This window comes from Garra rufa, chromosome 25 (genome assembly GCF_049309525.1).
Source record: "Garra rufa chromosome 25, GarRuf1.0, whole genome shotgun sequence".
Classification (NCBI taxonomy): domain Eukaryota; kingdom Metazoa; phylum Chordata; class Actinopteri; order Cypriniformes; family Cyprinidae; genus Garra; species Garra rufa.
In genome coordinates, this window is record NC_133385.1 from 33,786,679 (window position 1) to 33,811,305 (window position 24,627).

At 33.4% G+C, this 24,627-nt stretch overlaps 1 gene segment (V, D, J or C); it reads left to right on the plus strand.

Annotated features, from left to right (window-relative positions):
• Window positions 1-11,359, plus strand: part of LOC141301975 (immunoglobulin lambda-1 light chain-like) — a 15,940-nt gene extending 4,581 nt beyond the window's left edge. Inside the window, 2 exon segments of the V gene segment in view lie at window positions 9,241-9,289; window positions 10,845-11,359. Coding sequence covers window positions 9,241-9,289; window positions 10,845-11,158 — 363 coding nt within the window.
• The last annotated feature ends 13,268 nt before the right edge of the window (window positions 11,360-24,627 follow it).

Here is a 24,627-nt window from a genome sequence, read left to right on the forward strand (position 1 = left end):
TGTAATAACAGCAGGTGTTCATCACTAACACAATCATCATTCAGTTATCTCATTAACTTTAACTCTTTAGGGGCTTGGGATTTTATTTGAGATTTGTTTGTGACTCAAAATAAATGACTTGGTCCAATCTCTGTCCTCCTGGTTGAAAAACTGTGCTAATTAGCAAATCTAGTTGATTGGAACAAAATACTGGGGAGGACTTTTACTCATGGCACCTGGATTTTACACCTCTGCTGGGTATCAGCACAAAACCTCACCATTGTTGAAATTCATATTCATGATTCTTGATGTGTGTATCTAAAGTTTTTTAAATGAGTGGTGTTTTCATAACTGGATGCTCAGTTTTCTTTTTTTTTTTTTTTAAATCTAGCATCATTATTCAATGAAAAAAAAGACACTGGATAAAATCTTTGTCATTACCAAACCATAAACAACTCTAGATTTTTTCTGTTTTTTTTTCTTTGCCATAATTACAACAACTAAAAACATAGCTTTAAAATGTCAAGGTTCAAGAGCCCAACTAAAGTAAACACTGATCTCCACCGTGGTAGTGGAAAAAAAAACACATCTAAACCTCTGCAACTCTCTTCTGTAGACGTCTGACAGAAATAAATTCAGTGTGGTAATAAGTGAAGCTGGTAATGCTGTTTTAGGAGTTTAATCAGATCTTGAGAGATTTAATGTCTTTTATTTCAGTTGATTTCATCTAAGGCTGTGGCTGAAGTCAGTTGTTTTTGTGTTTTTCTTCAGCGATTTTGTTTGTTAACAGCTGGTGTTCATCACTAATGCTCAATCAGAACGTGATCAATCATATAATTATCTCATTAACTTCAGCACTAATTCAGTATTACTCAAACACTCTGTAGTGTTGACACATTATAAGTGTTCATTTAAAACTGAGGATTTTGCTGTGGGTTTTAAAGGGTTAAAGATGCACGATGAAAAAGAAACAGCATGAAATGTAATTTAACAGTAATAAACTGTAATTAATTTACGGCAACACACTGTAGAAAAACAGTAACATGCTGGCAACCAGAGCTGCCAGTAGATTACTGTTAATTCAAGAAAAAACAGTAATATACTGTAAAACACAACAGTAAGATTTACTAAGCAAATCAAGTTATTTTCACTAAAATATAAGTGAATGTTCATAGAAAAACAATTATGCAAAGTCATTAACTGGTAAGGAGAGTAAATATTTAATTGTGCCTAACTGGTGTGTTTTTGTACAAGAGAGATCTGTTAGTTTAATTTAGTTTTGTGGGTGACCATTGTGCTGGAGAGTAGAGCTTGTGCTTCAGGCAATGATGAGGCGTAAGCACTGAGGTTTTGCTGCTTTATTTAAAGACAGTTATTGTGGAATTGCTGATATAGTGACAATCTCTTTACTAAGCACTTTATTACACAAATTTGTGCTTTTGTTAGTTAATGACAATCTGTAAAGGCTTGAGTAAAAGTCGATTGCTTCTTTATTACACTTTAAGTGTTTGTGGGTTTATATTAAGAAATATTTCTTCTTAGTGGACTCAAATTAAATAAGTTCACTGTACCAACACCATATAAACAATAGTTTTTTTTTTTTTTTAACTCAAATGGTTTGAAGCAATTCGTTTCCAAAATAAAATGAGTTACCACATGGTATAATAACGGTAACATACTGTAAAAATGAAGAGCTGTAAATTAACGGTAGAGAGCTATAAAATGACAGTATAATGCTGGCAACCACAGCTGCCAGTAGATTACTGTTATTTTACAGTGCGATTTTTTAGAGTGTAGATGGAGTTCCAGTGTTACGGATTGTTGCACAATATACAAGGAGTTTAGGAGCATCTCCAGGTTTCTGCTGATACCAGGCCATACAAGAATATGAACCTGGACAGCTATTGCTCACTAATGTGTTTGTTTTGCAGTTTATAGTAACTGTTTCTCCAATCTGAACTGTTTTAACAGAGGGAGTCTGAGTCAAAGTCACCTGCCCACTGAAACCTAGAAACATAGTTAGAGTTAGAAAACACAGGATCTATGTGTAATATTAATTGTTAATAATAAAATAATATTTTACTTTAATATTTTCATAAAACCCTTACCTTGCATATAAATACACAGTGTCCAGATGAGGATGATGATGTTGTTCATTGTTGTTGTTTTGTCTTGTGTGATGATGAAGATTCTGTTCTGTTCTGCTGTCAGTCATGAAGTGTTAAACTCACAGCACTATAAACACTCTCAGAGCACTGACGCATGTGCTGACAATGCAAACAAGTGGGCAGGATTCACAACAGCATGTTAACAAACTGGTAGACCAACAGCAAACAGCTAAGGGGTAATGACTCCTATTTTTCAGGTTCAAAATAGACTTTGTTTTGTATCCAACTTGTTATGATCTGTCTATGGGAGTTTTCAGACACGTTCTTTGCACCGAAACAGGGACTTTATTACAAACTTTATTTATGCAAGTCACATGTGATTAAAACTGTCCTCTTATTGGTCAGAGTTCAATTGTTTACGTTCAAGATGGATTGACAAATTCACTCCATGGGCTGATCTGTATCTGTCGTGACACTCACAAACATTTATACAAATGTAGCCATAATTTCCACTCTAACTGATAAATGACATATAATTATTTACAATTAAAATATAACATATGTAATGTCATACTTTTGCAGTTTGTCTGAGTCCACCTAGTTCAGGCGATCTCAGATTGATTATTTTGGTGTGGATTTGAGTATGATTGATGTGTTCACTTTTACCTAAACAAAATTAACTAAGAGAGAAAACAGGACAGTTTCCAAAACAAATGCTCCAAATGAGCCAGGTGATAAAGCACCCTATAAGAAGAAGAAGAAAAAAATAAGAAGAAGAATGACTAACTTGTAATACAACGACCACCATGCCCAAAAAAAACTACAAATAAAAAAAACATCCTCAACTGCAAGTTAAACAGTTTTTGTAGAAGTAGAAGCTTGTCTGTACACATCTACAAGAACATACAAACATTAAAAAAAGGATGACAGTAAAACCTTCCAACATTAAACATTTATACAAGGCTTTGTCAAGACAACATCAAAAAAAATTTACACAGTAAACCATCTATTCATATTGTTTTTTGTGTTTGTGCTGACCCAGGTGTATAATTGACAAATGCTATTTTTCTGTTCTTGGCTAAAAAAAAATTAAATACTCTGCTGGACAATAACCAATAATTTGCATTTTTTAGATTTTTCTAACTAGAAGGTTATATGTAGGTTATTTACATACAAACACTTTTTGTTCCCATTTTTATCGCAGAATAAGTCATGAAGTGTTAAACTCTCAGCACTATAAACACTCAGAGCACTGAAGCATGTGCTGACAACTCTCTTTATTTAAATCATTTATCTGAAGTCTGCGGATCACTCTCAAAGACATTTACCAATATAAAATTAACATTTTCCAACAAATTTCTAATGCCACAATGTTCCATCAACAGCCTTTATTAAGACACTGCAGGTGACTGAATGTGTCGTCATGTTATAATTTATAAAAAACTATATTAAACTGACAGATATATGAGGGACATCACTATGTTGTTAATGTGAGTTTTAGTTCAGTGACTCTGAAAATAAGAGGGAAATTTCATGAATTGAATTTTTCAAGTGCTGGACCAAATATTTACTGAATACAGTTAGTCATAGTATTAACCACATCTGCCTTTATTAATGTTCATGCATAGAATGTTTATGAGTTCTCAAGTCTGCTAATGTTCAGATAAATATTCATTTACATGCTAGTGCCACATGTTTATTGTGTGTTTATCTTTGTGAAATACTTGGATGAATGTATCAGGAGGCTTTTTGTGTGTGTGTGTGTGTGTGTGTGTGTGTGTGTGTGTGTGTGTGTGTGTGTGTGTGTGTGTGTGTGTGTGTGGTTGTGTGTACCTGGTATTCATCACGTTGTGGGGACCAAATGTCCCCACAAGGATAGGAATACCAGTAGATTTTGACCTTGTGGGGACATTTCTCAGGTCCCCATGAGGAAACAGGCTTATAAATCATGCACAATGAGTTTTTTTGATGAAGTAAAAGTGTGCACAATCTCCTGTGAGGGCTAGGTTTAGGTGTAGGGTAGGTGTAGGGAGATAGAAAGTACAGTTTGTACAGTATGAAAACCATTACGCCTATGGAATGTCCCCATAAAACATGTAAACCCAATATGTGTGTGTGTGTGTGTGTGTGTGTGTGTGTGTGTGTGTGTGTGTGTGTGTGTGTGTGTGTGTGTGTTCTTTTTAACCCATTCATTTTCTTGCATTATTCATATAATTTAATTGCACCTCTGAGCAGTCTGTGCAAATATACATAAATGACACTTTAGATGCAGCTTCTGAAAACAATGAAATGGCTTCATTTTCGCGTTATGTTTATGTATGTCTAATAAATTAATACATTTTATGTTGAATCTAAATATTTATTTTTCACTGATGGTCAGAGTGAAATCACTGCCAGATCCACTGCCACTGAATCTAGATGGAGTTCCAGTGTTACGGCTTGATGTCAAATATATGAGGAGTTTAGGAGCTTCTCCAGGTTTCTGCTGAGACCAAGACACACAGTTAGATTTAATATACAAACTGATCATGGCTGTCAAATCAAGTTGTTTTCACTCCTGTGACTATTTATATTGAAATATCAGCAAAACAAACCACCGCGCATGGACCCGATCCAGCTAAGTCATCGCGCTACAGGCTGCAGCGAAGACTGACTTAAAAGTGTTGCCAGTATACTACTCTAAAAATGCCAAGTACCAATGTTGTCTTTCTGTTTTGATGGACCAGGTCAGACAGTATCTGGATGACAGTGGTCACCTCAGATAAACTCTGAGCAGCCAGGACAACCTCCTCGACTTTTTCCAATACTACTTTTCTGTAGGAAAGATACACTCAATGTCACATTCAAAATCGAATGTTCGTGTGAAAGCGGGAAGTCTTTGGAGAAAAAGTCAATTAGCCGTATTATTTCGTTTTGGTTTTCCTGTTTATTGGATTTTTGGTTTCGAGCTGAAAAACGGAAAAAAGAAATCAGATTTCATGTTTTGGCTCATACAAAAAAAAAAAAAAGAGCATCAACCTGTTTTGCCCATTTTTCGTTTGCCAGATCAAGTGGATTAATTGAATGATCAGATGATACACAGACCAATGTGAAGGTGGTAATGCAGTTTGCTGAGTTGTTTAATCATCATCTGCTGAGAATTACAGTCATATGTCCTGTAGAATATTTTGAATTGAATAAAGAAAAAAGAAAAAAAAAAGAACTTTAAACTGCAATGTCTTACAATGAAAATACATTCCCAAGATCAAGAAGATGATGAATATCATTTTGTTCATTGTGTCTTTTATTATCACAGCACTACAATCACTCAGAGCACTGAAACATGCAGACAATGCAAAGTGACTCTCTATATTTGAATAATATACCTGAAGCTTGAAGCTCATTATTAAACATGGACTGACATATTGATAAATGTATAAACATTATGAAAAAAAATGATCAATAATTGGTTACAAAACACAGTAATACATTTTTTTTTCTATGACTAAAACAGACCTGATTTACTCAAGTCAAAAGCATCCTCTGATATAGAGTTAAAGAAGTGTTATTCATCTTTGTGGAATTTGTCTGTCTGTGTTTCAACACTGTTCTGATCGAATCTTGAATTGTCAGATTCACTCTGATATCCAATAGTAGTTTGACGATTGACTCAAAGTAAACAATGAAGAGATTGAGACATCACAAAACTGCAATAGTATTTTTTTAAACAACAGCAGCTGCTTTTAAAGAAAGATCACTATACTGCTTTACACTGTGACCAAATACACAGAAATTATCACACAAATTATCAGTAAATTATCAGAGCTTTGTATATTGCTTATTTATTTATTTGCTTACTTATGTTATTATTATTATTTTTATTATTTTTTTAATGGTCATTGAGACACACTGACACATCAACACCTCAGCAATGGTGTTTAACAAAACATTCAGATAAACAGATCAACTGTAAACATCACATAACAAGCTACTGAAAAGTAAAAAAAAAAAAAAAAAAAAAAAAAAAACATTTTAAAGACTTTACTTAAAAACACTTTAACTGCATAATTTATTCATGCCCCAAACATGGATGAGTCTTGTACTATTGTGGCACCCATCATGCACTGCAACATGAAGCTTTTTGTTAATCGAAATGATCAGAGCTTCAACTAATATTTTATAGATACACATTAACCAAGCCAACAAATGCAGAAACAGGACTGTAGTCAGATTATGAACATATGGTGACCTGGAGAAATGTTTCATATTATTAATAGTTTTTGAAGTGCAAAGTGTCACATATGAGTGAGTCACATATCAGGCCTCAGTGTCTGCTTTATTTGATAGTTCTTGCATTTGTTGATTTGGATACACAGGACAAAGATATACTAGCTACACTTTACAATGACCACAGAGTGAATGAATGCTATGATGTACTGTATATGCCTAATAAATAAGTATAGTAAGTATGTAAATGAATGAATAAATAAATATTGTATTAATGTCTCAGTCTACATTTTGCTTTAATCTTTATGTTGTCTGTCATCCTCTCATCAGCAGCTGCAGTATCTCTCAGCTGTATCAGTGCAGTCACTGTGACTCTGACTGACGGAGGTTTTTGTACGACTCTTTATCACTGTGTGAACACACCACCACTGTGATAACTCTGACAGTAATAATCTCCTGAATCTTCAGTCTGGACTCCACTGATGGTCAGAGTGAAATCACTGTCAGATCCACTGCCACTGAATCTAGATGAAGCTCCAGAGTAACGGGTTGATGCACGATATATGAGGAGTTTAGGAGCTTCTCCAGATTTCTGTAAGTACCAGGCTAAAAAATCACCATTATACACTGCACTGCTGGTTTTACAGTTTATTCTGACTTCTTGTCCTTGAGCTGCTGTTATTAATGGACTCTGAGTTACAGTGTACTGTCCTCTACACTCTGAAAGAAAGAAAAAAGGACAAGAATTAAAATGATGTATATTTCACATTTTAAAACAAATACTGTAATTATTGTTATTAAAGTTTTACTACAAACCTTGAGCAAACAGTGTGAGTGTCCAGATGAGGATGAGGATGTTGTTCATTGTTGTTGTTTTGTCTTGTGTGATGATGAAGATTGTGTTCTGTTCTGCTGTCACTCATGAAGTGTTAAACTCACAGCACTATAAACACTCTCAGAGCACTGACGCATGTGCTGACAATGCAAACAAGTGGGCAGGATTCACAACAGCTTGTGCTGCTACAAGACTAATAACCTGTCTTTATGAATAATATTTTACATTCAGAGTAGACCATTTACTGATAATTACATATTGATTAATTGTAAAATATTTGTTTTGCTCATTTGTTGTTGTCAGGATTATAGCCTGTTTTGGTTTGGTTTTATTTCCTCTGCCTGTGTCTGTTTCCTTTAGGTTCCCATTTTCCCTCTAGTTATTTTCTATGGTTCTTGATCAATCATCTATTCTCTTTCCCTCGATTATGTCCCCCATGTGTTGTTTGTTTGTATGATTTTTGTTGGTGTTGTTCTTGTTGTGGATTTATCAAAAGTGGACTTATTGGACTCCTTCATTGTGTGCTTTAATGTACAGCAACACATGACAGTTGTTTGGCTGGCTGATGTGACACTAGTCATAATATAGACATCTTTTAGTCTGGATGCAACATTTTCAGTTTATAGGGCTGCTGTAGAAACACCATCTAGTCATGCATAAATTATTTATTTATTAAATCCGATTATAGAGTATCCGAGTATCCGATAATAGAGGAGTTATGTGAGTAGCATAAATGAGTAGCATTCATCTGGTCATGTGATCTCAGCATGGTGGCCACCATAAGGAGAAACCTAGCCTGGGCTTCCCCATACTGCCTTGCGTACACCGCGATTTTATTCACGCTGCTAGTCAGTCTGGAAACCATGGACCAAATTTTCACCTCAGAAAGGGAACCAATCAAAGAACGGGGAGGGAGCAGCAAGACGATGACGCCTTCTATGCAACTCACCGAAGCAGTTTGTTTATAACTATGGATCCAGCATGGCAGCAGATGCCTTTGATGCAGCCTTAGATAGTGTTCTGAGTAGTTTAGAACGCAAGTTTATTTTGAAAAAAGAGCAACTTTTGGCGTTCGCTCTACATACGTCATCCGGTATAATTGAAACGATTGGCTGTGAGGTACGCACAGGCGCATTTGATAGACATTCGTATCGCCCAATAAACGGCTCTGGGCATTCGTAAACCACGCCTCAAATACGAGAAAATGAACAAGTGGTTCCCAGACCACGAATCATGACGAACTTGTCATAGGAGAAACCAACATTATGAATAATTTTTAGGTCACTGAAATGACTGCATTCTTTATATCAGACTATTTAAAATAAATAAATAAAAATATTGTCATAGTAAAAATCACTAATTTCTCCATTAGTAAAATTATGTTTTACTATTATCTGAAAATCAGTTTTACTGTATTTAGAAAAAAAAAAAAATGTTTTTATGCTCATTGTGGTCTTTTTAATGTTGAATAAATGTTGACATTGTTATTTAGGAAGTCTTTTCATGTGGCCTGTTTTTCCTGTTGTATAAAGATCATCAGGATAATAGATGACAATGAGTCTGGACTGAAAAATTTAAAACTGCGCACTGAGAATTACTGAATAATTTGTCTAAATCTGCAGGTTTTTCAGTGAATCATGATTGAGCTGCATATGAAGAACAGAAGCATCATCATGATCAACTTTTATCACAACATCATCCATGATAAAAGAGGTCAAAAGACACAAAAAAAGCTCATCAAATACATTTCCTCAAAAAGATAGTCAGCAAATAATAACAGACTGAATGAGAAATATAGCGTATTATAAAGTCAATCTGAATCATGTCTACTGTCACTGAGATGAATATACTCTTCAACTTCAACGTAAATTAAATTACATTGTTCTTCAAGACATAACAGATATTTATATTTGAACAAATAACATTGACTTTGTGTTAAAGTGTTTTGTTCATAAATTGTTTAGGAGTATTTTACCAAAACTAAATGACTGAGTGTTGTCAACAGCTGAGGTGTTTCCATTATCAGTGTGTTGAAGTGTTGTTTGCTCTCTCTCTGCTGGAGTTTGTGTTCACTCGAGTGGAATAGAGGTTTTTGTACGAGCGTTTCATTAGATTGTATCACTGTGGTACACATTCGGTGGAGGAACTAAACTGGTGCTCGGTAAGTCTGTCTATTTTAATTCTCCACTGCAAACATACACTTTAGATTGTGTACGATATTATTTTTAATTTTAAACAGACTTTTGTTTCTAACAATAATATTTTTAGTAACACTTTACAGTTATGTTTCATTTGTTAATATTAGTTCACTGCATTAAATAACATGAACTAACAGTGAAAAATTCTTGCAAAACAGTTATTAATCTCAGTTCATATTGACTGCAGCATTTACTAATACAGTATTACAATCCAAAGTTTCTTCTGTTAATATTAATTAATGGACCTGAGTTAAAATGAAGACAAAAATAACCAGTTGTACCTTTATTAATTAATGTTAACAAAACTTAATACATACTGCATTGTATTGCTCGTTGTTAGTTAATATTAGTTAACGCATTAATTAATGAACATTATTGCAAAGTGGTACCTATTTTGTCGCCTTGGAATTATAAGGTTCTTTCTGGTTCCATAGACTTCTGTAGATAGAATCCTTTTTGTTTTCAAAAAAAAGCCCAAAATGTGAACAGCTTACAAAAGAAACATCACATAATGTAAATAATTTGTCACAAAATAAGAATATGTGAAATACTCAGTTTCGACAAAAATGTCCGATAGAACCTTATAATTCCAAGGAGACCATTTTTAAATATGGTTTTACAGTAAATATTGAATCTGATTGATATTTCATCAATATGTATTTGTTTATCAGATACATATTATACATGGAAAAAAGACATGCAATGAAAAATGTTAAAATACATGTTAAAATGTAAATGGAGGTACTTTCTGTAAACTGATTAATAATTTTGAACCTCTTTTGCTCATGTTTTGCCAAAAATTCAGTATTTGCTATTTGAAAAGTTTTGAGTTAAATATCTCACCTAACTAAAATGCAAAGACAATATTTAGGGATATAAAAATTGACAGCGGCTATTTACACTAAGTGAAAATAACTATAGATTCTATTGACACGATGTTGAAATAGCAGGATTTTTTTATATTTAAAATATTTATATAGATGCAATTATCTGCACCTCAGTATTGTAGTAAATTAAAACAGTATGCAGTATTTACGTACTGAGTGTAAATTATAGTTTTGATTCAGTGTATTAAATGGTACTGCCTTATTGCGACAAAAAGCCCTCCCTACACCAACCCTAAACCTAACCGATACTTTATTCTCAACTTTTCAATAATGTCCTTCATTTTTACTGTTAATAAATGCCTTTCTGATATGATATGAGATTTGAAAAGGGAGAAAAAAAAGTTTGTCAAAAGGGGGATTTGAACATGCATCGGTCGTGTCGAAAAGAGTGAAATGTATGCTTTATCCCCTGCACCACAGGAGCTGACACTTTATAGCTGCCTTTTGTAATGTTGACTATTCCAATCACACATTGTTGAGTGGAGTTAGTGTAAATAGCCTCTGCCAAAAAATTACTGGGGTTATACTAATCTTAATATGGTTTGTTTAATTTAGGAGCTTTCATTAAAATGCATGTAGTGTTTGTGTTTTTTCTTTGTGTTTGTGAAAGTGTTGTGTTTGTCTCCTGCAGCTGGTCCCACAGTGAAGCCCTCGTTGTCTCTGCTGCCGCCCTCTTCTCTGCAGATCTCTGGAAACTCAGCCGCACTGCTCTGCCTGCTCAGCTCTTACTCTCCACAGGGGGCGCAGGTGAGCTGGACACTGGACGGCTCAGAGGTCAGAGACGGGATCGTGACCAGCGCAGAGAGCGAGCAGGACGGCCGCTTCAGCCGCAGTAGTGTCCTGACCCTCAGCAAAGCACGCTGGGAAGCGGGAGAGCTGTACGTCTGCAGAGTAACACATGATGGATCTTCTCAAGAGGCCTCCTTCACCAAGAGTCACTGTTAGTCGCTCAGAGGCTGATGTTTGTGTCCTGAAGATGAGCCGTATCTGAGTGTCCTGTGTCGGGCAGGATTCACATGAGTCTAGTGCTGCAGCTGTAGTCATTTACAACTCAATACTGAAAGAGAGCTCTAGTGTCAAAGCACTGGCTGATCTTTCAATCTGCTGTGTTTGCTGTAACATTCAATAAAGCTTCTCAACAAGCTCCATTTGTGTCTGACAACATCATTCAACTAACAGATGAAGATGCATGTAGTGTTTGTTCAGGTGTTTTCCAGAAGCTTGATCAGTAGCAGTAAATCTAGTCAAATAAAGCTCTTGGGGTTTGAACATGGTCTCTGGAGACAGAGCTGCTCTATTCTGAGAGGATCAGAGTCACTCCACCCTGACAATGCAAATGGGATTTTCAGCCCACACTCCCAGTGTCACTGTTTGATTGGTTACATGATCTGGACTGAAACAGACCAGTTTCACTTCTGCTGTAGTCAAGCAGCCCAGGTGAAAAGGAAATGTATTTAAATAGTGCTTTTTGGACATACATATATTTAAATTATACCATAATAAATGCATGTTAAATTTATTATTTTGAAACAATAACAATAAGCATATTTCAAAATATGCTTAAGAAAAATGTTTAGCTGTTTCGACTATATTTCAAAATATTAAATTATGTTAAATTGGAACAACTTTAAGTATATTTAGTGAAATTGAAGTGTATTTACTTTACAATGAATTTAAAATATTATTTAAATACTTCATTTTAATGTGATTCAATAAAATTTCAATAGCATTTTAGCTAATTAGAAACACATTAGCATTACATTACTAGTTTACTATTAAGCAGTTTTTGGTATTAAAAATAGTTTAAAAAGTGAAAAAATCTTTAAACATACATGATTAAACATAAAGATAAAATGCTGGAGTACATAAAAAAAGCACAGCAGCATTTATAATATCTTGACCAAAATACATAATATAAATAAAATATTAATAAAATGCTATGGGAACCGTTTTTAACCATTTGTAGAACATTTCAGTTATGCCATACTATGAATATTACATCACTGAATATAAGCATCAAAATGCAATTTTACTGAAAAACTCATCGCAAAAGTGAATAGCCCTTTTATTTTTATTTTATTTTATTTATTTATTTTAAGCATGTAAGTGGCTGAACAAAACAAAGAAACAGAGTTTATTGCCACAAGTGTATTGTCACTTCATTATGTATGATATTGAGTTTTCAACAAATAAGGGCTTGTGATTCAGACACAGGGCCTGTGAAAGAGAGAAGAAAAAAAAAAGATTAACAGTTTTGCATCCATGTTTGAATATATGAATTATAATTTGCATAGAGACACATTAGAATTTTTAGAATGAAATATCCTTATTAAAATGCTTAGATTAGAAGTTTATAGATTGTGAGAATACAGGTATAGCACATATAGCTATAATGTATTATGCGGCAGTGAATTAATGTGCTTTATAAAACATTAACATTTAAAAAAAAATAATAATCAAACTACCTTACTTTTGAAAAACAGATTGAATGTTCGTTATGTAAATATTTAAAACATACTGCAGCAGGCCTACACATGGTTATAAAGTACGTATACAATAAACCCTATCAGACCTGAATAATTTTGCTATCTTCTTTCATAAATTACACAAAATATGCTTTAAGAGTAAAATTAAAAGAAGAGAAAAAAAAGTATGTTTTCTGTAAATACACTAAAACTTCACTTAAATAATGCTTGTGTTAAGCATAAGACTTAAAAGCTCAACTATTAGCATACTATTTAGAAATATATTCATATGCAATTCAATATATTTTAATGCACTTCAAAGAAGCATGTTGTGGATACAAATGTGCTATAAACACTTGAATTTGTAAGAATATTTTTAAATACATTTAATAGTAAGTCTTTTTCACCGTGGAGCATCCTGACAAACCCATTACAGTACATTTCAAAGGGATAATGTATATCAAAATGTCAGTAAAATCACAAAAATCTATAATCACAAATACAGTTTTTGCTTAACCTTTTTTTCTCCCTTTTTGAATATCATATCACATTGGAAAGGCATTTATTTTCAATGATGATGAAGGAAAAAAGTTCAAAATAAAGTATCGGGTAGAGTTATAGGGCAGGTGTAGGGAAGACTTATATTGTTCCAATAAAGTGGCATCCATTTAATAATCTGAATTCAAATATATAATCTACACTCAACATTTTATAATGTTTTATCCTGCTATTTGTACATAGTGTAAATCGATAAAAGAGCAAGACTTCTGTAATAATAAATAACATTACTGAATAAGTAATGTAAAAATTCTTATTATTTTAATATAAATTTAGAAATTTTGTGATAATTATATGTTGATTCATATTCAAATATATTTTTGTTTATGTTTTGCTGGCTGCATTTGAAGAACATAATAGATGAAATCAACTGAAATAAAAGAAGACATTAAATCTATTAAGCTAATGCATTCCCAAGATCAAGAAGATGAATGAATATGAATATAATTTTGTTCATTGTGTCTTTTATTAGTTCAGTTCAGTTCAAGTAGCTTTATTGGCATGACATTTGTTACAGTATTGCCAAAGCATTTTATATACAGAGTATAATAACATCAAGGTAATAAAACAGACAATAAATCAGAGAATACAATAAATATGTTAAATTAAATACAATAAATAAACATAAAATCAGCAGACAGTATTTCTTATATTGATTATAATAATGACAAATATATAGTGAAATTAAATATAAATAATTAACCATTTCGTATGGTGTGTATAGAATATACATATTTTGCAGCTAGTTTGACTGCCACATCATCGTCTCCGAGTCTATAATGTAATTTCTCTGAGTCATTTAGAGACAAAAATGAACAATTCAGTGCTTCAAATAATGGAAAGAAGATTTGCCTTGTAGTGGCAATTATTATTATATTATGTAGTTATTATCACAGCGCTATAATCACTCTCAGAGCACTGAAACATGTGCAGACAATGCAAAGTGACTTGATAACACTTTTTATGAAGCCCCTAATTAAAATGCATTATAAGGGTATTTTTCTATTAAGAAAAAAAAAAAAAAAACGTATAATACTGTATGTTATACCACCTCATTAATAATCCACAATTATAGTAAATTATAATACGTGAGTATTTGAGGTTATAACTTCTAAGATTGTGATTATTTATAACACACAATGGAAATCATATTAAATCTACTTAATTTATAATGGACTATATCATATTAAATTAATTTTATTTACATTGTATTACATTTTATTTTAAATCGAATCTTGAATTGTCTGATTCTCTGATATCCTTCAGTAGTTTGACGATTGACTCAAAGTAAACAAAGAAGAGGTTGAGACATTACAGAACTGCAAAAGTATTATTTTAATCAAGAGCAGCTGCAATTAAAGAAAGATCACTGTAATACATTTACACCGTAACCAGATGAACAGATATACTGTGATGCTTAAAGATATAATGCTTTTGCAAAAAGCTTTATTTATTTACGTGTCACAGCTGTTACTGAATCTCTCTGACTGCTGTTTTTAATTTTGAATGATGAACTAAACCAGGGTTCCTCAAATCCGGTCCTGGACAGTCACTGCCTTGCTGAGTTTAGCTATCAATCCTTGGTCAAATAAAGGCTAAGAGGCTAAGTGTATCCCATCATGCATCATGTTCTAGAAATATATATATATATATTTACTTTTGTTTTTATGTTTTTACTAATAAGAGTTGTTGCTGAGATCTCACAAGCGGTCACAGAAACCTTGCTGATGTAAGTTAAGTATTAATAACAATTAGATATTACATTTAATTTGGTAGTAAAACAAAGTGTTGCACTTTTTATTGGAGCAAAGATGATTTTTTTTTTATTGTACAACATTTGCAACTGCTTTTTATCACTTAATTCAAAGCACCACAAGTTAAAGTTTAAATGTTTATTTTAAAATGCAAAGTACTGAAAATACAAATAAATCTTTGTAAACACTTGCATTTGGACAAGTCAGTACTTACCTGTGATTTTCTATGAATCCTAAAGACCTACTGTATAAATCAGATGAAAGAATCAGATTATTGGGACAAGACTTGATCATGAGTCAGTGAGTCTATTATAATCATGTGCTTGTTTAGGACTGATGATTTACCTGCTCAACAAAAACCTACACTGAATTTTCTTAGTCAAATCCAGACATCACAATATGATAAAGACAAGGACAATCTTGGAAAATTGTTAACAGTGTGACAGCAAGTTTTGAAGAACAAGCACAACACAGATATTTATTTTATTTATGTATTTATAGACAATGTAAAATCCAGCAAGCGATATATTGTATGATTATAATTTTTTCTTGGTACACAGCAAAATCCCCAGTGTAAAGGTGGCTGCACACTAGAGGATTTTAAGACCGATTTGCACCCCTGAAGGATCGGTGGTGTGGCACGTATGATCTCGCGAGTATCCGTGAGATTTCGTGTCACTGTGAAATCGTTCCTACAGTCAACAAGTGTGTGGTCTCGTGGTCTGGTCGAATCATCTAGTGTGCGCGTTCAGAGGTATTTAGGCTAAAAATCTGTAGAAAGTGTCTTCATGTCTGTGGTCTACAATGATTTTAAAATCGGTTAAGATGTGAAAATCGTCTAGTGTGCAGCCAGCTTTAATTTAACACCCTAAATGTGGGCTCATATAGCAGTGTTGAAGTTAATGAGATAATTAGGTGATAAACTGATCATTATTGAAGACACCTGATGTTAATAATCAGAATCACCAAAGGAGAAAACAACAATTTTTAAGCAACCATTACCCTTAAATCAGGGGGTGATCATCTTTTAACATATTCATTTATTTGATTTGTATCACTGAGCTCTAGTAATTATAACTTAGAAACAGCAGCCAGACATAATCTAATATTGAAAACATCAGGTGTCTTCAATAATGTTCAGTCATCACTTTGTTAATCGCCTAATTATCTCATTAACTTCAACACTGCTTCAGTGTTTATATGAATCCACACTCAGTATTAAATTAACATTTTGCTGTGTAGTATCACAGCCTCAGCCACTTCTCAACCAGTCGTTACATTCACCTAAACTCTGATTGTAGTCTATTTGAAACCCTGACTGTTTGTTCACTCAGTGTGAAGTGCTCTTTGTTTCACGCTGCAATTCTGTATTGTCTGTTGTGGATTATTCACTTGGTTTAATGACTCTGGATACTCTGTGTCATTGTGTTGTCTGTCATTCTCTCATCAGCAGCTGCAGTATCTCTCAGCTGTATCAGTGCAGTCACTGTGACTCTGACTGACAGAGGTTTTTGTACTACTCTTTATCACTGTTTAAACACATATTGACTGTTTGGATAGTGAAAACTCTGACAGTAATAATCTCCTGTATCTTCAGTCTGGACTCCACTGATGGTCAGAGTGAAATCACTGCCAGATCCACTGCCACTGAATCTAGATGGAGTTCCAGAGTAACGGCTTGATACACGATATATGAGGAGTTTAGGAGCTTCTCCAGGTTTCTGTAAGTACCAGGCTAAAAAATCACCAACATGCACTCTACTGCTGTTTTTACAGTTTATTCTGACATCTTGTCCTTGAGCTGCTGTTACACTCTGAATGAAAGAAAAAGAGTAGTTAGACAAATCTGACAATGATGTACATTTCACATTTTAAAAAAGGTAATAAAATAATATTTTTAATTTAAAACCTTGAGCAAACAGTGTGAGTGTCCAGATGAGGATGATGATGTTGTTCATTGTTGTTGTTTTGTCTTGTGTGATGATGAAGAGTCTGTTCTGTTCTGCTGTCAGTCATGAAGTGTTAAACTCACAGCTCTATAAACACTCTCATGCAAAGTGTCTCTCTATGTAAATGCTCTTCACACACAGAACAGACAGCCGTCAGTCTCAGACCGCAGATGAATTATTTAATGTATGTTCATGTTCTACAAAAGATTAAAAGGTTCAATACTAGTATGAATATGAACTATAAAAGACAGACAGACTGTAATGAGTGTTTGGTGTTATTTTAACACATACATGTATCCCAAAACTATTGTCATTCAGACTGTATTTTATTCACTTTTTTTTTGTGTGTGTGTGTGTGTGTGTGTGTGTGTGTGTGTGTCAATAAAGTACAGCTCCATTGGATACTTAAGTGTTGAATGTTTATACTGATAATGCTATAACCCATAAAAAAAAAAAATAAAAAAAAACATGTAGCAAATGAATGTAATTAAATTTTTATCAAAAATCTTTTAGAATGAAAAGAAATTAATAACAATTGAATGGAACCTCAATTTTTCTTTAAACAGGAGTTTCCCTTCAGACCGAAGCCGGAGCTGAAGGTGTTCAGGAGCATCAGGTCTCAGGACAGCAGTGCTGGAGTCCAGCAGAAGGACGGTCTGAACATCTGGAGCAGCAGCCTGACTCTCTCATGAGGCTCTCAGTAAACTGTGAGGAGAAGTGAGGAGAGATCAGTGTTTAGAGTAGATCCACTCACTCTCTCCTCTGGATTCTCACTGATGTCTCAAATAGCCCTCCTGTTACCCTAAAATCCGCTAACACCTTTTTCCCACTGGGGTCAATTTGACCCCAAATTTAAAACCTCTAGAATATGATATTTTTTTGCTAAAAGGTTAGTGTCAGGTAATTGATGTCTTTGTTGACTACTTAACAACACTCTGAAACACCCCCCCCCCCCCCCACACACACACACTTTCACTGTCAAACACCTGTGACAAAATCTCACTGACAGAAAACCTTTGCTTAGAGGCCATTTTCGATTGAGAGAGCAATTCAGTTGACAGTGGTTCTCGCAATACTACAGGTATGGTTGTGTTAGTTTTATTTTTTATTTTTATTATACTTAACATATAAAATTATAGTGCATATTATAAAATCATAGCATGTTATAGTGACCTCAATATCACCCAAAACAAATGTGTGTAAATTTTTTATATTTCTTATGTTTTATACAGCTAAAAGAACCTGGGGTCAAATTGACCCCAAATAACACCGATGTGACAAAATGTGTACAGGGCATTGAAAAAAATAATATCATGTTAATTTTATGTTTACCAAGTTTTCCCCATTAAATTAGGAAAAGTCATTCAATCTAAAGCAAAAAAAAAAAAAAAAAAGTCAATTATATATGTACATACGTTAAACATTGATTCTCACTGATGTCTCAAATAGAGACCAACAGCAAATGAGAATTCATTCATTCTCCACTCTGAGCTTTACTCTCTTCTGACATCTGCTCTGCTTTTCACAAACAACATCAGATATGACTGTATGAATGATTTTACACAGCTGACATGCTTTAAAATCAGTAATTAAAGAAGTTATATCTTCATGTCTCGATTGTTCTTCTAAGTATTTTGAGTTTTACTGTAATGTTAATCATACCTCCCACCAACAATACCTGCCAGACCTTGAGGGTTTGAATCTCAGGTCTGAGTCTATTTTTACCATTATTTACCTAAACTGCTGTAATTATTCATTATTTTATGATTAGTGTGATGAGGCCCTGGTTCCAGATGATGATCCATTATGATGATGATCCATTATGAAATACAGCTGAATTAAGAATTATACTAAAATATTTGATAATGGCCAGATTGAATTTGTGTCCTGTCTACTTAATCATCTTATTTATATTAATAATTCAGACAGACATGGGATACATATTATTGGCTCAATGATGATCAGTTGCTTGTTTGAATCCTCATTCGTAAATTGAATCCCACATTTCTTCCTCACTGACACCTCAGATCTACTGCACTACACCAGAAAAGATTCAGAGATCATCAACATTGCCCTCCGCACCTGAATAAAGAAATACATGTAAGAATGATATTTGTGGACTATAATTCAGTCTTGAATTTCAGTACAACCCACAGAATAACAATTAACACTACTCAGTGTTTATATGGGAACCACCAGTAGAGCTTTGCCAAAGTTAATAAGATAATTAAGTGATTAATTACACAATGATTGAGTATTATTGATGATACCTGCTGTTAACACGTAGAATCACTGAAAGAAAAAGGAACAAGAACAGGAAAAAAGACCAGCAGAAACACTATGAATGACTAACAGGCACATTTTTAGAGAAAATCAACTGAAATAAAAGTGGTTATTAAATCTTTCAAGATCTTAGCAGTCAACTATTAAACAGCTCCACAAACAGCATTATTATCTTCACTCATTACAAACCAGTTTGTCTTGATTTCTTTTTCGAATTTTACCAGAGTTAAAAGAGGTTTACCTGTAGTTTGTTCATGCTTTTGAAAGATCATCTGAAAGCTTTACCTTGGGTTTCTGTTTGTTAATCATTGTTTAACATTTGCAAAAATGTTTTTCAAGAACATCTGTGTTTTGACAAAGAAAGAGGTTGATGAAAATACAGAAGTTCTGTTTACAATATTCAAATGACTGTCAAAAAATTGTTTAAGTCTAAAGTAGTTTGATGATTGACTCAGTAAACAATAGTGAGATTTTGACTTTACTCAACTGTGAAATGTTTTATTAAACAAAAGCAGCTGCTATTGTAGAAAGATCACTGTGATGCATTTACATTGTGACCAGATGAACAGCTATTGTTTCTTAAAGATGCAACAACAAAAGCAATAATTTTTCATTGCTGACACGTCAAAAATCATCACACAAAACTCATCAATGGTGACAATAAACAAAACATTCAGGTAAACAGATCCACTCTAAACCTCACAAAACAAGCTGTTGAAAAGTCACAAAAACAACAACAACAATAATAAAAAAGGTGAATTATGCTGCATAATTTATTCAAGCCAAAATGCATGCTGGAAACATGGATGAGTTTTATACGCTGAATCCCATCATGCACTGCGATGTGAAGCTTTTTGTTGGTGGAAAGGGACAGAGCTTGAGCTTATATTTTATAGATAAACATTAACCATGACAACATCTGCGGAAACATACTGTAGTCAGATTATGAACTTGTGGTGACCTGGGGAATTTTTCATATTAATACTAGATTTTAAAGTGCAAACTGTCATGTGAGTCACATATCAGGCCTCAGTGTGTGATTTGTTTGATGATTCTTCCATTTGTTTATTTAGAAACACAAAACAAAGTAATACTGGTTACACTTTACAATGATCACAGAGTGAATGAATGATGATATGATGTACTGTATATGTCTATTAAATAAGTATAGTAAGTTAGTAAATAAATAAATAAATAAATACTGTATTAAATCTCTCAAGTTTTTGCTATAATCTTTATGTTGTTTGTCATCCATCAGCAGCTGCAGTATATCTCAAGTAGTGATGAATTAAAGTTTGTTAATTCATTATTTTTTCTTTTTATAAAAATGTAACATGAACAAATGTCTTGATTCTTTTGTCTCAAGCAGCAGATTTTGTTGATCACAACAATTGAGCTTGAAGAACAGACACATCATTATGAGAAACTCCACAACATCATCATGATGAAAGAGGTCAAAGGTCACCTCAGGTCACTGCTCATCAAATATATTTCTTAAAAAAAATGTATATCAGCGCAAGACAGGAGAATGAGTGAGAAGGATATGAAGGAAATGAATTCAAACTGAATCATGTCTTTTGCAAATGGAATTAATTAATTATAAAATATATATGGAAATATCATAAAAATCATAAACATCCATGATTTCAAATGAATAATCAGTCATTCTGATATTAATTGTGTAAGAATGTAAATCTTTCTGTGGGTCAAATGAAAGCATCACGTCCAGCAGCAGAAGTGAATGAATGCAGTCTGTTCAGTTTGATTGACAGGAATCATATATTACACCTAAAACATGATGATCATATTAAAACACTGACTCATTCTCTTCTGCATTACAATATTTCTTACATTAGTGTTTGTGTTGATCAGTGTTGTGTGTGATTGTGTTGTAGAGCAGCTGCAGTATCTGTATCAGTGCAGTCACTGTGACTCTGACTGATGGAGGTTTTTGTACGACTCTTTATCACTGTGTGAACATCCAGCTACTCATATAGTAGCGAGTCAAACAGTAATAATCTCCTGTATCTTCAGTCTGGACTCCACTGATGGTCAGAGAGAAATCAGTGCCAGATCCACTGCCACTGAATCTAGATGGAGTTCCAGTGTAACGGCTTGATACAGTATATATGAGGAGTTTAGGAGCTTCTCCAGGTTTCTGCTGATACCAAGACACACAGGTACCACAGCTAGTAAGTGTCTGACTTGTTTTACAGCTGATTGTAACGGTTTCTCCTTGTTTGATGGATTTTATTCCTGGATTCTGAGTCACTGTCATTTGTCCCCAGATCTCTAAAATAAATAAGAATTTTTTTTTGTTGTTAAAATATTTTTGATCAACTATTTTGATCAAATAATATCATTCTAATGCATCATACTAGTGCATTCAATGTGAGATGTTGCAGTATAGTATGTGATTTATTATAAAATATATACCCTGAAAGCAGAGAGTCAGAGTCCAGATGAGGATGAGGATGTTGTTCATTGTTGTTGTTTTGTCTTGTGTGATGATGAAGATTCTGTTCTGTTCTGCTGTCAGTCATGAAGTGTTAAACTCACAGCACTATAAACACTCTCATGCAAAGTGTCTCTCTATGTAAATGCTCTTCACACACAGAACAGACAGCCGTCAGTCTCAGACTTCTCTAAATGTCTTCATGCACGTTCATGTTCTACAAAATAATACACGTTTTAATACTTTGTGATGAATATGAGCTATAGAAATCAGACAGACACTCTCTACTATGAATGTTTTATTATTTTACTGGGTTGATAATAAACCTAAAAATATTAAAGATCATCTGCTTTCTAAACTTATACAGATGCATGCACATAAACCAGTTTGAAACAAGACTGAAAACTAAGGTCATATTCCTATATTTGTCTCTTATAATAAATTATTAATGTTTAGCTGACAGTCTTTCAGTATCGTTTGTGATTTAAGAGTTAAATGTTTAGATTTTGAAGTGTGTAATGATGGTTTGGTGGTTTTGTTTATGGGAGATTCATTAATATTGTTAAAATAAAAGCAGGTATGGGTGACATTTTCTTTAATTCTATAGATTAAAATCTTAAAAGCTGTTTAAACTTATACTGGATATTATTTAATACAAAATCTAGTTAGCAAATAAAATAATATTTTATCTTTATGACTCATTTTTGTCTTTTTAAAAAAGATAATTTGCACAAACATTTGTTCACATACAGTATATATTCTCAAAATAATACAAAATTGTCAATTAAATTTAAAGATAAAGAAATGTAAATAAAATTAGATCAATGTGAAAATATATGACTGTAAGGAACAGTTTCTTGAATATAAGGACATTTGTATTTTCTTATCCATGTCAATGATTGCTGTACTGTACTGTATATTTGTGGCTGTTCTATAGGTTGCTGTGTTTATTCACCTTGTGCATTTATTTAAGATTTATAAAGATTAATGCATTTAGGAACATTTTTGTATGTATAGATAGTTTTATAAATTGTTTCTAGAGACATTTCAGAAATTCTACACACATCTTTATAAATGAGACCCAAGCTCATATTTTATAATCAAATGTCACTCGGTGAACCATGAAAACACCTGCAGATGAAGGAAATTATGAAACAAGACTGTGTAGTCAAATTATGAACCTCAAACACTGAAACATTTCCTAAGATCACTATTGGCTCTTATGTGTTGACTCTATGTATTTTTACTGTATAATGAATCTACTGTGAGGACACTGAACATCTGCTGATGGAGCTGCTTTATTCTGAGAGGAACAGAATCACTCAAATATGAGTTTGACTGTTTGACTCTTTATTCTCTGAAATGAGTCAGTTGAGTTGGACTAATGGAGAGATGAGGTTTGTTCATATTCATCAGTTCACACTGAAACTCTCAGCAGTCATACTGACCTCTGAATGTTTGGATCAACTGTTGACTCTGTGATGAGACACAGTCAATGATTCATTCTGATGTGTGTCCTTCAGGATCTGTGTCACTCACAGCTGTTACTCAATCACTCCTAGTATCACCTGCATAAGATTCCAGAATTTTTAGCCTGGTGTCACAGAAGAATCCACAAAGTGCCTCTTTGAATCATCTACTGTATACTGCTGCTTTAAAGAAACCACCAATGGTTTTTCACAGAAGTGCCAGGAGGAACCTTTTTTCAGTCCTACATTAAAACATGTTGTGTTATAGACATTATATGAAGTGTCTGTCTCCATGCACTGTCAGACCTTACCAGGCTTTTTACAGTAACATACTGCAACACTGTTGTCAACTAGTTACTGTAGGTATTTTACAGTAAATTACTATAATGTCTGTTTGAAGATGCATCTTTAAAAGGATCTAATAACTCACTGAATCACAAAGCCTTAGATGAACATCAGCTGTAAATAAGAGATGGATACATTAAATATGTCACAATCTTAACAGAGGAGAAATAAACACGTTAACATCTTCACTAATTACTTTATTTCTGTCATCTGTCTTGACTGTGTTTTGCGTTACCTTTTTTTCTCTTTCAGTAGTTGCATGTGTTTTGTGATGTACATTTATGCAATGGCATTGAAAGACAGTTGTGGAAATGCAGCATTATGCTCTTCTGGTGACAGAACTTATATCAGAAATTAGTTATAATTTGTATTTTTTTAATATAAAAAATTAAAGTGTATTTAAATATTACATTTATTTTTCATTTATTAATATTAAATAATAACAATCAAGTTAAAGAAAATATATTTTAAGATATGTCTGGTAAAGTGAATGCATATGTTGTAATGGAAAGATCTCTGTCAAAGTTATTTGTGCTATTGAGACACATTTATACACTTGACATACAAACCTCATCAGTGGTAATAAATAATCATAGATGAGTTTGGTTCTACTCCCCCAGCATTTCAGCTTTTCTTTTGATTGTCACCATTGTTGAGATTCATATGCAGATTGCTGATGCAGCAGTTAAAGCTTAGATTTCATGAGAGTTTTCCCACCATAAGATCACAGTTTGGTTCAGAGTTATTTTACCAAACAGACAAGATAAAAGCACTTATTCAGAAAAAATAAATGAATAAAACTAACTAACAGTACAACTAAAAGTAACATTAACCACGCTAATGGTCATTTACAACAAACAATTCAACCGTAATAAAAGATTTTGTACATGTATGACCTACAACAACTAGTTGGCAGCAGTGTTGCCAGTGCATACCTTTCCAGGACTTTTTAATATTTAATAACATATAATATATACATATAATGACACATCATTTTTTTAACCAACCAAAGGTAAGTAAATAAATAAAGTAAATGTGTTTAATCACATCCTCTCATCAGCAGCTGCAGTATCTCTCAGCTGTATCAGTGCAGTCACTGTGACTCTGACTGACGGAGGTTTTTGTACGACTCTTTA